Consider the following 13,187-nt stretch of genomic DNA (forward strand, 5'->3'; position numbering starts at 1 on the left):
GGATGTGCTCATCTCCATTTCTAAGCTGAAGAGCTGTTGTTGTCCATAGACACCTCCAAGGCCATGTGGCCAGCATGATTGTAAACGTAAAGGTTTCCCCTGACATTAAGTCTAATTGAGTCCAGCACTGGGGAGCGGTGGGGGATGTGCTCATCTCCATTTCTAAGCTGAAGAGCTGGCGTTGTCCATAGACACCTCCAAGGCCATGTGGCCAGCATGATCGTAAAGGTAAAGGTTTCCCCTGACATTAAGTCTAATTGAGTCCAGCTCTGGGGGGGATGTGCTCATCTCCATTTCTAAGCTGAAGAGCTGGCGTTGTCCATAGACACCTCCAAGGCCATGTGGCCAGCATGATTGTAAAGATAAAGGTTTCCCCTGACATTAAGTCTAATTGAGTCCAGCTCTGGGGGGGATGTGCTCATCTCCATTTCTAAGCTGAAGAGCTGGCGTTGTCCATAGACACCTCCAAGGCCATGTGGCCAGCATGATTGTAAAGGTAAAGGTTTCCCCTGACATTAAGTCTAATTGAGTCCAGCTCTGGGGAGCGGTGGGGGATGTGCTCATCTCCATTTCTAAGCTGAAGAGCTGGCGTTGTCCATAGACACCTCCAAGGCCATGTGGCCAGCATGATCGTAAAGGTAAAGGTTTCCCCTGACATTAAGTCTAATTGAGTCCAGCTCTGGGGGGGATGTGCTCATCTCCATTTCTAAGCTGAATTTATTTATTTATTTATTTATTTATTTCACAGTTTTGTATACCGAGCTTCTCAACCTCGTTGAGGGACTCAGCCCGGTTTACAGCCATAAAAACATATACATTCATTAAAAAAATCATATATCACAAATTACACATTAACTTTAAAATACACTAAATATAAAACTACAGTGGTCAGTCGTCCTATTAAGGTGGATCTACATCAACTTCCACCCAGAGTCCTATGGTGTTGTCTCATTCCTCAAAGGCCTGACTCCACAGCCACGTCTTCACCCGTTTCCTAAATGTTAGGATGGATGGGGCGGTTCTGACCTCCAAAGGGAGAGAGTTCCAGAGTCGCGGGGCCACCACCGAGAAGGCCCTGTCCCTCGTCCCCACCAGGCGCGCTTGCGAGGCTGGTGGGACCGAGAGCAGGGCCTCTCCAGATGACCTTAGTAATCTTGATGGTTTGTAGGGGAGAATACGTTCGGAGAGGTAAACAGGGCTGGCGTTGTCCATAGACACCTCCAAGGCCATGTGGCCAGCATGATTGTAAAGGTTTCCCCTGACATTAAGTCTAATTGAGTCCAGCTCTGGGGAGCGGTGGGGGATGTGCTCATCTCCATTTCTAAGCTGAAGAGCTGGCGTTGTCCATAGACACCTCCAAGGCCATGTGGCCAGCATGATTGTAAAGGTAACGGTTCCCCCTGACATTGTCTAGTTGAGTCCGGCTCTAGGGTGGGGGTGGGGGGATGTGCTCATCTCCATTTCTAAGCTGAAGAGCTGGCGTTGTCCATAGACACCTCCAAGGTCATGTGGTCAGCATGATTGTAAAGGTAAAGGTTTCCCCTGACACTAAGTCTAATTGAGTCCGGCTCTGGGGGGAGGGGGATGTGCTCATCTCCATTTCTAAGCTGAAGAGCTGGCGTTGTCCATAGACACCTCCAAGGTCATGTGGCCAGCATGGTTATAAAGGTAAAGGTTTCCCCTGACACTAAGTCTAATTGAGTCCGGCTCTGGGGGGAGGGGGATGTGCTCATCTCCATTTCTAAGCTGAAGAGCTGTCGTTGTCCATAGACACCTTCAAGGTCATGTGGTCAGCATGATTGTAAACGTAACGGTTCCCCCTGACATTGTCTAGTTGAGTCCGACTCTGGGGTGGGAGGGATGTGCTCATCTCCATTGCTAAGCTGAAGAGCTGTCGTTGTCCATAGACACCTTCAAGGTCATGTGGTCAGCATGATTGTAAACGTAACGGTTCCCCCTGACATTGTCTAGTTGAGTCCGACTCTGGGGTGGGAGGGATGTGCTCATCTCCATTGCTAAGCTGAAGAGCTGTCGTTGTCCATAGACACCTTCAAGGTCATGTGGTCAGCATGATTGTAAACGTAACGGTTCCCCCTGACATTGTCTAGTTGAGTCCGACTCTGGGGTGGGAGGGATGTGCTCATCTTCATTGCTAAGCTGAAGAGCTGGCGTTGTCCATAGACACCTCCTAGGTCATGTGGCCAGCATGATTGCATGGAGCTCTGTTAGCTTCCCACTGAACTGCAAAGGGTACCTATTGATCTACTCAAATTTTGCATGTTTTCAAACTGCTAGGTTGACAAAAGCTGGGGCTAATAGTAGGAGTTCATCTCACTCCCTGGATTCGAACCACTGACTTTTTGGTCAGCAAGCTTATCAGCTCGGCAGTTTAACCTGCTGCACCACTGACTATCCACGGGCTTATACAAACTAGGTGGTAAAGGTAAAGGTTTCCCCTTGACATTAAGTCTAGTCATGTCGGACTCAGAGGGCTGGTTCTTATCTCCATTTCTAAGCCAAAGAGCCAATGTTGTCCATAGACACCTCCAAGGTCATGTGGCCAGCATGTCTGCATGGAGCACCGTTACCTTCCCATTGAAGTGGTACCTATTGATCTACTCACATTTGCATGTTTTTGAATTGCTGGCTTGACAGAAGCTGGGGCTAACAATGGGAGCTCACCCCGCTTCCCAGATTCGAACCATTGACCTTTTGGTCAGCAAGTTCAGCAGCTCAGCAGTTTAAACCACTGCGCCACCAGGAGACATATTAAATAACTCAAATTTGCGTGCTTTCAAACTGCTAGGTTGGTGGAAGCTGGAGCTAATAGTGGGAGCTCATCCCGCTCCCCAGAATCAAACCATGTGGCCAGCATGATTGCATGGAGCTCCATTAGCTTCCCACTGAAGCGGTACCTATTGATCTACTCACATTTTGCATGTTTTCGAACTGCTAGGTTGGTGGAAGCTGGAGCTAATAGTGGGAGCTCATCCCGCTCCCCAGAATCAAATCATGCGGCCAGCATGATTGCATGGAGCTCTGTTACCTTCCCGTTGAAGCGGTACCTATTGATTCACTCAAATGTGCGTGCTTTCAAACTGCTAGGTTTGTGGAAGCTGGAGCTAATAGCAGGAGCTCACTCCGCTCCCAGAATCAAACCATGTGGCTAGCATGATTGCATGCAGCTCTGTTAGCCTCCCACCGAAGCGGTACCTATTGATCTACTCACATTTTGCATGTTTTCAAACTGCTAGTTTGGCAGAAGCTGTGGCTAATAGTAGAAGCTCACCTCACTCCCTGGATTCGAACCACTGACCTTTCGGTCAGCATGTTTATCAGCTCAGTAGTTTAACTTGCTGCGCCACTGGGGGCTCACTAAGTACAGGTAACCGCTTTGAGTTGCTGATCAGGCTGAGAAAGGCGGTACACAAGTATAGTAAATAAATATAAATAAATAAATACAGATGCAGAAAGGGAGGAGCAATTGAGTCTCATTTTGAGCTATGAAGGGTTTGAAACGCACAAACTGCAGTGCTCTTGGCTTTGTTCATATTTTCTGACAAGCATCTGTTTTATTAATAAGCGGTTCTCTTGCAAAGAACCCGCTCCCTGTCTGCTGCAGATTTGAATAACGACAGGGTTTTTACTTGAGCAGTTCCTTCTTCAAATTGCCAGTTACAGAAGGATAAATTGATTGCTAGTTTCCCCTCTTCTGTCCTGCTTTGAACTCTGAATTATACTCTTCATTGACAATTAAGGCATGAGAACTGGAGCCGATACGCCTGCCAGACGATTCTGTGTTTCCTTCTCTTTCTGCAGAGTGTGTCTTCTCGGGGTTCTCGCCCTTGTCGTGAGCTGGGCTTCCCTGGGTCTGGAGCTGGCTGTTGCGGTGGTAAGTGCCTTGGGGACAACACTTTTGCTGAACTTTTCCCTGGGCTGGATTGCCCTCATTGTTTTCCTTTTTTTTGGAGGGTGTGGACTATGGGGTTTTCATTTGGCTGCCCTCTTCGAAAATATAGTATTCTCCTTCATGGTCTCTGTGAATTACACAACTGGGTAATCTGCACCTGAGCAAAGTACTGGAAGGAACCTTCTTAAATCACTAGACAGAAATGTTTTGGCAATAACCAGAAGGCAGGAGCAGAATTCAAAATGATCTTCACAGATTAGAGAGATGATTGGCCAGAACTAACAAAAGAGATTAGAGAGATGATTGGCCAAAACTTACAAAATGAAGTTCAACAGTGACAAATGCAAGAGACTCCACTTAGGCAGAAAAAATGAAATGCAAAGATACAGACTGGGGGACAATGCCTGGCTCAAGAGCAGGACGTGTGAAAAAGATCTTGGGGTCCTCGTGGACAACAAGTTAAATATGTGATGCGGCGGCAAAAAAAGCCAGTGGTATTTTGGCCTCCATCAATAGGAGTGAAGCCAACAGGAAATTGAAAGTCACCTGGGAAGGTCAAAAGCTTGAACATTGTTTCCATCCTAAATATCTCCATGTCACCTTAGCATATATGGAGCCCCCGGTGGCGCAGTGGGTTAAAGCCCTGTGCTAGCAGGATTGAAGACCGACAGGTCGCAGGTTCGAATCCGGGGAGAGGCAGATGAGCTCCCTCTATCAGCTCCAGCTCCTCATGCGGGGACATGAGAGAAGCCTCCCACAAGGATGATAAAAACATCAAACCATCTGGCCGTCCCCTGGGCAACGTTCTTGCAGACGGCCAATTCTCTCACAACAGGAGCAACTCCTGACACGACAAAAAAAACAAAACCTTAGCATATAGGAAACACTGCTTGAACATCAAGCACAAAGTAGCTGCACGCAATAACATCCTGCAGAAACTTACTGGCAGCATGTGGGGTGCAGACCCAAAATTAGTAAGAACATCAGCCCTGGCCTTGTTCATTTTATTGTAATTCTTATTTTATTTTAAGCCTCATGTAAGCCACCCTGAGTTCCCTTTGGGGGAGATGGTGGTGGGGTATAAATATAGATGATGATGATGATGATGATGATGATGATGATGATTATTATTATTATTATTGCTGAGTATGCCTGACCTGTTTGGCATAGGTCTGCCCATGCAAAGCAGGTGAACATAGCATTGAATGAAACATGCAGAATAATCACAGGATGTCTTAAACCTACACCTGTCGGTAAACTCTACAAGCTAGCTGGTATCGTCCGCCTCTCCCCCCCCCCCCCCCCCCCGATGTGCAATGGGAAGTTGCTGCTAATTGTGAGAGAAACAAGGTTGAACACTGTGAAAGCCATCCACTACATGATTACCAGCCTCTTCCCAGTAGACTCCAATCAAGGAAAAGTTTTATGAGAACTACCACTCCTCTTGGCACTCCCCCCCCCCCCAGCAACTGCAAGGGTATCCCTCTGGGCAGCTAAACCAAGAAATCCCAATTGGATGGTCCCCCACGAGGGTCTTCCTCCAGGGGCAAACCAAGAATGGGCAACTTGGAAGTCCCTGAACAGACTCAGAAGCAGAGTGGGCAGATCCAAAGACAACCTGGCAAAATGGCACTACCTAAAAGAATCCAACACCTTGTGTGACTGTGGAGCAGAACAGACAACTCCGCATCTGTATGCTTGTCCATTGTGCCCTGCCTCATGTACAGAAGAGGAATTGTTGGAGGCTACAGACAATGCTGGTGCTGATCTGCTGGTCCTCATCTCAATTTATGTGGCCTACATGGCAAATTACAAAAGCCATCTAGGGGACTCTGACACACTCTTCTTTGATTGATTGGAGAACTGCACACATCGGTTTTGGGTCTTGCCCTTTGGTCTTTCAACCACCCCAAGAGTGTTCACGAAGGATGATGGCAGAGGTAGCTGTTTACCTAAAAAGTAAAAACCAATAGTCATACTACACCCCTATGTTAATGATTGGCTTCTCATCACTCGGTTAGTGGCCAGCTTGCAAGAGAACATAGACTTCACACTTCATCATTTGTGGGACATTCGCCTTGTAGCTAACCTGGAGAAATCCCACTTGATGCCCATTCATTCCATCCATGGCCTCACCTCCATTTTCGATTCCCTCCTCAACAAAGTCTTCCTTCCCGAGAATAGGTCCTTGAACCTGTGAAAGCAACTGCTCTCTGTTGATTCCTCAAAAGGGTCAAAGCCAAATTACCCAGTTGTGTGAATTCAGGGACTTGAAAAAATACAGTTACAGGCGAGCAACCTGTCCTTCTTGCACAGAAAACTCATGTAATCCTCCAATACAAGTTTAATTTTGTGTGTGCAAAAAACTTTGGATAGTTTGATCGCTGAACACTGGATATTTTTGGTAGCTCTCTCCTCTAAAGTATCTGCGAGTTGGCAATGAAATTATAAAACTAGCCATGGTCTTCAGGAATAGAGCTGACTTTGTAAATCAGCTTTGTAAATCAGACTTGTGACTGAATAATTGTAAAGGGACAATATCTGTGTTAAGGGGAAACATTCAAATACACAGGTTTTCATCATGTTTGGAGATAGCCAAGGTACAAATTGGACATTTGTGGTCTGGTTATTTTGCTTTGCTTTCCTAAAATGAAAGCTTCTATAGCTTTTACAAAAGAGAGTGCTGTTGATATGTATGATGATTACATTTCTTTTCTTGCTTCTGTGTTCTTCTGTAGGGTTCCAGTGACTTTTGTGTTAACCCTGATGCCTACATCTCCAAAGTGGCGGAGGATAACGCGGTGCTCACTACTGGTAAGGGCTCTTAGGCCAGCACTCATAAGGGACAAGTTCCAGGCATTACTCTGATAGCAGTAGCTTTGTCATTTGTGTATAGAAAACAAAGACACAGAGAACTACAAGGGTTATCCAGAAAGTAAGGTTTCAAGATTATTTTAAAATACAAAGAATGAATATATTTTAATGAAACTTACATGGATTGTAGAATAGGTATGACATTGTTTTTCCACATAATCACAATTCTGTTCAATACATTTTGTCATCTGTGGGACAAGGTTTTGATGTATGTGTCATAGAAGTTTCCCTCCGCCCTTTTCAGCCAATTCGCCACTTCGATTTTTGCCTCGTCGTTGGGAAAGTGTTTTCCACCCAGGTGTTCCTTCAATTTAGTGAACAGGTGATAGTCAGTGGGTGTGAGATTGGGGCTGTGAGAGAGGGGGCTTAAAACATCCCAACAAAAGGAAGTCAACAACTCTGGTGTTGCACAAGAGGTGTGCGGACACACATTGTCATGAAAGAGACAGACTCCCGCCGTCAGCATCCCATAATGTTTGTTTTGGATTGCTCTGCAAAGTTTCTTCATGGTCTCACAATATATTCCGTACCTATTTGGTCACATGCTGTCTTGACATTATGTCATCTCCAAAGACTGAAATGATTCCACTGTGAATCACAGCGGCGTTCATGCCCTTAGCATTTGGGTAGTATATTTCAGTGCAAACTTTGCACTTGAAGGGAAATGGAATGAGGATGTTCATCTCTAATGTTCACCACAATACCAGTTGACGAGCTACTGATGACTGGCACTGCTCGTTTGCTTCTACTGGCTTCCTGGTACATGGCAGTGAGACCAACTTCCCCAGAGAAAATTCCCCATGAGAGCTATGTGCCTTGTAACCTTAATTTCTGGATATCCCTTGTACAGCACAAACTTTGCACTTGGAGGGAAATGGAATGAGAAGACTCATCTCTAACCTTCACCACAATGCCAGTCGATGAGCTACTGATGACTGGCACTGCTCGTTTGCTTCTACTCGCTTCCCGCTATATGGCAGTGAGACCAGCTTCCCCAGAGAAAATTCCCCACGAGAGCTACGTGTCTTGTAACCTTACTTTCCGGATATCCCTTGTACAGCACAAACTTTGCACTTGGAGCGAAACGGAATGAGAACACTCATCTCTAACCTTCACCACAATGCCAGTTGACGAGTTACTGACAACTGGCACTGCTCGTTTGCTTCCGCTGGCTTCCACTACATGGAAGTGATACCAATTTCCCCTGAGAAAATTCCCCATGAGACCTATGTGCCTTATAACCTGACTTTCCGGTTATCCCTCGTACAGCACAAACTTTGCAATTGGAGGGAAACAAAATGAGAACGCTCATCTCTAACTTTCACCACGCCAGTTGATGAGCTACTTACAACTGGCACTACTCGTTGACTTCCGCTGGCTTCCTGCTACACAGCAGTGATACCAACTTCCCCTGAGAAAATTCCCCACGAGAGCTACGTGCCTTGTAATCTTACTTTCTGGATATCCCTTGTACAGCGTGAACTTTGCAATTGGAGGGAAACGAAATGGGAACGCTCATCTCTAACTTTCTCCACAATGCCAGTTGATGAGCTACTGACGACTGGTACTGCTCGTTCGTTTCTGCTGGTTTGCTGCTACACAGAAATGAGACCTACTATCCCCAAGGAAATTCCGTGTGAGAGCTATGTGCCTTGTAACCTTACTTTCCAGATAACCCTCGTAGATTGAAAATGATGGGTTAAGGCAGGAATGGGCATACTTGTATCCCCCCTCCACGTGTTTTGAACTTCAACTCCTACCATTCCTAACAGCTTCAGGCCCTTTCATTAGGAAAAGGAAATGGAAGGGGCCTGAGACAGTTTGGAAAGGTGGGAGTCGAAGTCCAAAACACCTGAAGGGAAGGCCCAAGTTTGCCCATTCCTGGGTTAAAGCGAGGACATGTGTAGTATGACAGAGTCGTATTGTACATGGTTAGTGCAATTAACATTTTAAGAACACAAAAAAGCATGAACTGGTATTTTTCCTTGACATCATGACCTTCTGGCAAGGAAACTAGTCCAATGTGGGCTAGGCAAAACTACGGTGAGGTGGCTCTGTAATTGGTTAAATGGACGAACCCAGAGGGTGATTCTCCCCAATGCTTCCTCTTCATCCTGGAAAGAAGTGATGAGCAGAGTGCCATCAGCAGGGTTCTGTCCTGGGCCCGGTCCTGTTCAATATCTTTATTAATGACTTAGATGAAGGGCTAGAAGGCAGGATCATCAAGTTTGCAGATGACACCAAATTGGGAGGGAGAGCCAAGACTCCAGAGGACAGGAGCAGGATTCAAAACGATCTCGACAGATTAGAGAGATGGTCCAAAACTAACCAAATGAAATTTAACAGTGACAAATGCAAGATACTCCACTTTGGCAAGAAAAACGAAATGCAAAGATACAGAATGGGGGACGATGCCTGGCTCGAGAGCAGTACGTGTGAAAAAGATCTTGGAGTCCTCGTGGACAACAAGTTAAACATGAGCCAACAATGTGATGTGGCGGCAAAAAAAGCCAATGGGATTTTGGCCTGCATCAATAGGAGCATAGAGTCTAGATCTAAGGAAGTAATGCTATCCCTCTATTCTGCTCTGGTTAGACCACACCTGGAATATTGTGTCCAGTTCTGGGCACCACAATTCAAGAGAGATATTGACAAGCTGGAATGTGTCCAGAGGAGGGCGACTAAAATGATAAAAGGTCTGGAGAACAAGCCCTATGAGGAGCGGCTTGAGGAGCTGGGCATGTTTAGCCTGAAGAAGAGAAGGCTGAGAGGAGATATGATAGCCATGTATAAATATGTGAGAGGAAGCCACAGGGAGGAGGGAGCAAGCTTGTTTTCTGCTTCCATGGAGACTAGGACGCAATGGAACAATGGCTTCAAACTACAAGAGAGGAGATTCCATCTGAACATGAGGAAGAACTTTCTGACTGTGAGAGCCGTTCAGCAGTGGAACTCTCTGCCCCAGAGTGTGGTGGAGGCTCCTTCTTTGGAAGCTTTTAAACAGGGGCTGGATGGCCATCTGTCAGGGGTGATTTGAATGCAATATTCATGCTTCTTGGCAGAATGGGGTTGGACTGGATGGCCCATGAGGTCTCTTCCAACTCTTTGATTCTATGATTCTATAAGTATTTTTCTTTTTGGAAAGCCATGCAATGTGCATTTGGTGCTGACCATGTTTTTCCAGACGAAGTGAAATTAGAAAGGGATCACATTTGAATCTATGACTCTCTTAAAATGTCTTCCAGTGTTTTGGAGAAATTAGGATCGAAAAAGGAGGATACTGAAATCCCTCTGTACGCTGCACAGATGTTCATAAACACACTCCATCAGGTGCTAAAATGGAGGGTTTCCTGCCTCGGGCTCTCTCTATAAACCCAGCATTCAGCTGTGCTTAGCCTTGGGAAACCAAACCTCTCTGTGGTCATTTATTAGGCTTAGTAGCAGCGGTTCTTGACACATGTGACAAAAGAGGTAATTGAACACCTTCCCCAAGTAATGTGCTCTCTTGGGCTTTGTCTCACCTAATCTCGCCTGAGGAAGGGAGCGGATGAATGATGCCTTCAATTTGGCTCTCGCTAGGAAACAGTCCATTTGACACAACTGTGTTTCAGGCAGGGAGGGGAAGAGGCGAGTGCCGATTGCAAAGCCATTCCTCGGCTAAGCAAGCAATGGCAATGAAGTTTGCACAGGATCCTATCAGAGCCCTGAAGAGTTTGTCAGGTTTTATTTTAATAATATGCTTAGTGAGTTGTTGAAGGCTTTGATGGCTGGAATCACTGGCTTGCTGTGAGTTTTCGAGGTTGTCTGGCCATGTTCCAGAAGCATTCTCTCCTGACATTTCGCCTGCATCTATGGCAGGCATTCTCAGAGGTTGTGAACCTCTTAGAACCAAGGCAAGTGGGGTTTAATGGGTTTACATATCTGTGGAATAATATCCAGGTTGGGAGAAAGAACTCTTGTCTGTTGGAGGCAAGTGTGAATGTTACAACTGGCCAACTTGATTAGTACTGAACGACCTTGCAGCTTCAAATATGCTTAGCCTCTGTATATGAGTCCAAATGGCAGGACTGTTCATCCTTTGTATAACTGTAGAAAAGGAGTTGTTTTGGAAGGAAAACGACTCCAGAGTTGGTTTAAGATTTTAATAGCCTAGCTATGAGTTAATCTAGTCCAGTGGTTCTCAACGTTCCTAATGCTGTGACACCTTAATACAGTTCCTCATGTTGTGGTGACCCCGGCCATTAAATTATTTTCATTGCTACTTCATAATTGTAATTTGGCTGCTGTTATGTATTGTTATGTAAATATCTGATATGCAGGCTGTATTCTTATTCACTGGACCAAATTTGGCACAAATACCCAATAGGCCCTAATTTGAATACTGGTGGGGTTGGGATGGGAGGATTGATTTTGTCATTTGGGAATTGTAGTTGCTGGGATTTATAGTTCACCTACATTCAAAGAGCATTCTGAACTCTACCAACGATGGAATTGGACCAAACTTGGCACACAGAACTCCCACGACCAACGGAAAATACTGGAAGGGTTTGGTGGGCATTGACCTTGAGTTTGGGAGTTGTAGTTTGCCTACACCCAGAGAGCACTGTGGATTCAAACAATGATGGATCTGGATCAAACTTGACACAAATATTCAATATGCCCAAATGTGAACACTGGTGAAGTTCGAGGAAAATAGACCTTGACATTTGGGAGTTGTAGTTGCTGGGATTTATAGTTCACCTACAAACAAAGAGCATCCAGAAACCCACCAATGATAGAATTAGGCCAAACTTCCCACACAGACCACCAGAAAATACTGTCGGTGATGGTCTTTGGTGACCCCTCTGACACCCCCTCGTGACCCCTCCAGGGGTCCCGACCCCAAGGTTGAGAAGCACTCATCTAGTCTGTCTGGAAGGGCATGAGATTGACAGGAACAATACTATTCATCCAGCGTTTCTGAGGAAAAGACCAGCCTCACTCCTTTTGGTGATACAAGTATAGTTTTCATGTTTTCTTCACAAGCGGCTCTTGTTAAAACTGTATCGTCGAAGGCTTTCGTGGCCAGAATCACTGCGTTGCTGTAAGTTTTCTGGGCTGTATGGCCATGTTCCAGAAGCATTCTCTCCTGATGTTTCACCTGCATCTATGCCAGGCATCCTCTGAGGTTGTGAGGTCTGACCACTGAGCTGCTGAACTTGCTGACCTAAATGTTGGCAGTTCGAATCTGAGGAGCAGGGTGAGCTCCCACTGTTAGCCCCAGTTTCTGCAAACCTAGTAGTTCAAAATCATGCAAATGTGAGTAGATCAATAGGTACTACTCTAGCGGCAAGATAATGTTGCTCCATGCAGTCATGCTGGCTACATGACCTTGGAGGTGTCTATGGACAATGCCGGCTCTTCAACTTAGAAATGGAGATGAGCACCCCCCCCCCCTCCCCTTAGAGTCAAATATGACTAGACTTAATGTCAGGGGAAACCTTTACCTTTACTTTACTATTTTGGAGTAGGAAAAGCCAAGCTATTACCAGAAGAGGAAGAAAAAGCTGGTTTTGGCCTTAGAATTGAGTAGATTCTGGAGGCAATCTGAAGCAGGGATCCTTCTTTGTTGTCTCTGTGAATCACACAGCTGCGCTTTAACACTAAGTCTTTGCAAAGATCCATTGAGTCCTGCGCAAGCGCAGTAACACCCAGTTGTGTGATTTCAGTGATGATTACTAGGTAAGCAACCTGTCCTTCTCAACACTTGGCTGTCCAGATTGGTTTCAATTCCCAGAATCCCTGACCATTGTCTGTGTTGACTGGAGCATCTGGGACCTGGAGTCTGAAACACATCTGGAAGACCAGATGTTGAGAGCCATTTCTCTGAGGCTCTCACTGGGATTTGGCAATGAACAGAGCCAGAAAGAATTGATGAATTAAGGTAACTTGAAAAGCATTCAGAAGAGAGGAAAACTAGGCTGACATACCTTCCCTGGAATGTGCAAGGCCAGCTATGTTTGAGTTTAAGGATTACCACTTGGGTTCAGATCTCTGAGACTGTCCTTGCCCTGAGTTGCTGTAGAGAAAGACATTTTCTAATACCATACTTGCATTGTGTTGTCTTAATGTCGCAACCCCTTAATACAGTTCCTCATGTGGTGGTGACCCCCCAACCATAAAACTATTTTCGTTGCTACTTCATAATTGTAAATTTACTACTGTTATGCATCATAACGTAAATATCTGATATGGAGGATCTATTTTCATTCACTGGACCAAATTTGGTGCAAATACCCGTTATGTCCAAAATTGAATACTGGTGGGGTTGTGGGATTGATTTTGTAATTTGGGAGTTGTGGTTGCTGGGATTTATAGTTCACCTACATCCAGAGAGCACTGTGGAAATCAAACAATGATGGAT

The 13,187-nt window shown here is 45.6% G+C and overlaps 1 protein-coding gene across 2 annotated transcripts in view; it reads left to right on the top strand.

The window, feature by feature from the left end:
- LOC132782164 (protein tweety homolog 3) overlaps positions 1-13,187 on the top strand; it is a 168,252-nt gene that overhangs the window by 110,795 nt on the left and 44,270 nt on the right. For both annotated transcript variants that reach the window (XM_067460633.1, XM_067460634.1), the window contains exons 6-7: positions 3,820-3,892; positions 6,649-6,724. In XM_067460633.1, the coding sequence (XP_067316734.1) occupies positions 3,820-3,892; positions 6,649-6,724 (149 nt within the window). The remainder of the gene's footprint in view (positions 1-3,819; positions 3,893-6,648; positions 6,725-13,187) is intronic.

The sequence above is a fragment of the Anolis sagrei genome, chromosome X, assembly GCF_037176765.1.
Source record: "Anolis sagrei isolate rAnoSag1 chromosome X, rAnoSag1.mat, whole genome shotgun sequence".
In the NCBI taxonomy this organism is placed as follows: domain Eukaryota; kingdom Metazoa; phylum Chordata; class Lepidosauria; order Squamata; family Dactyloidae; genus Anolis; species Anolis sagrei.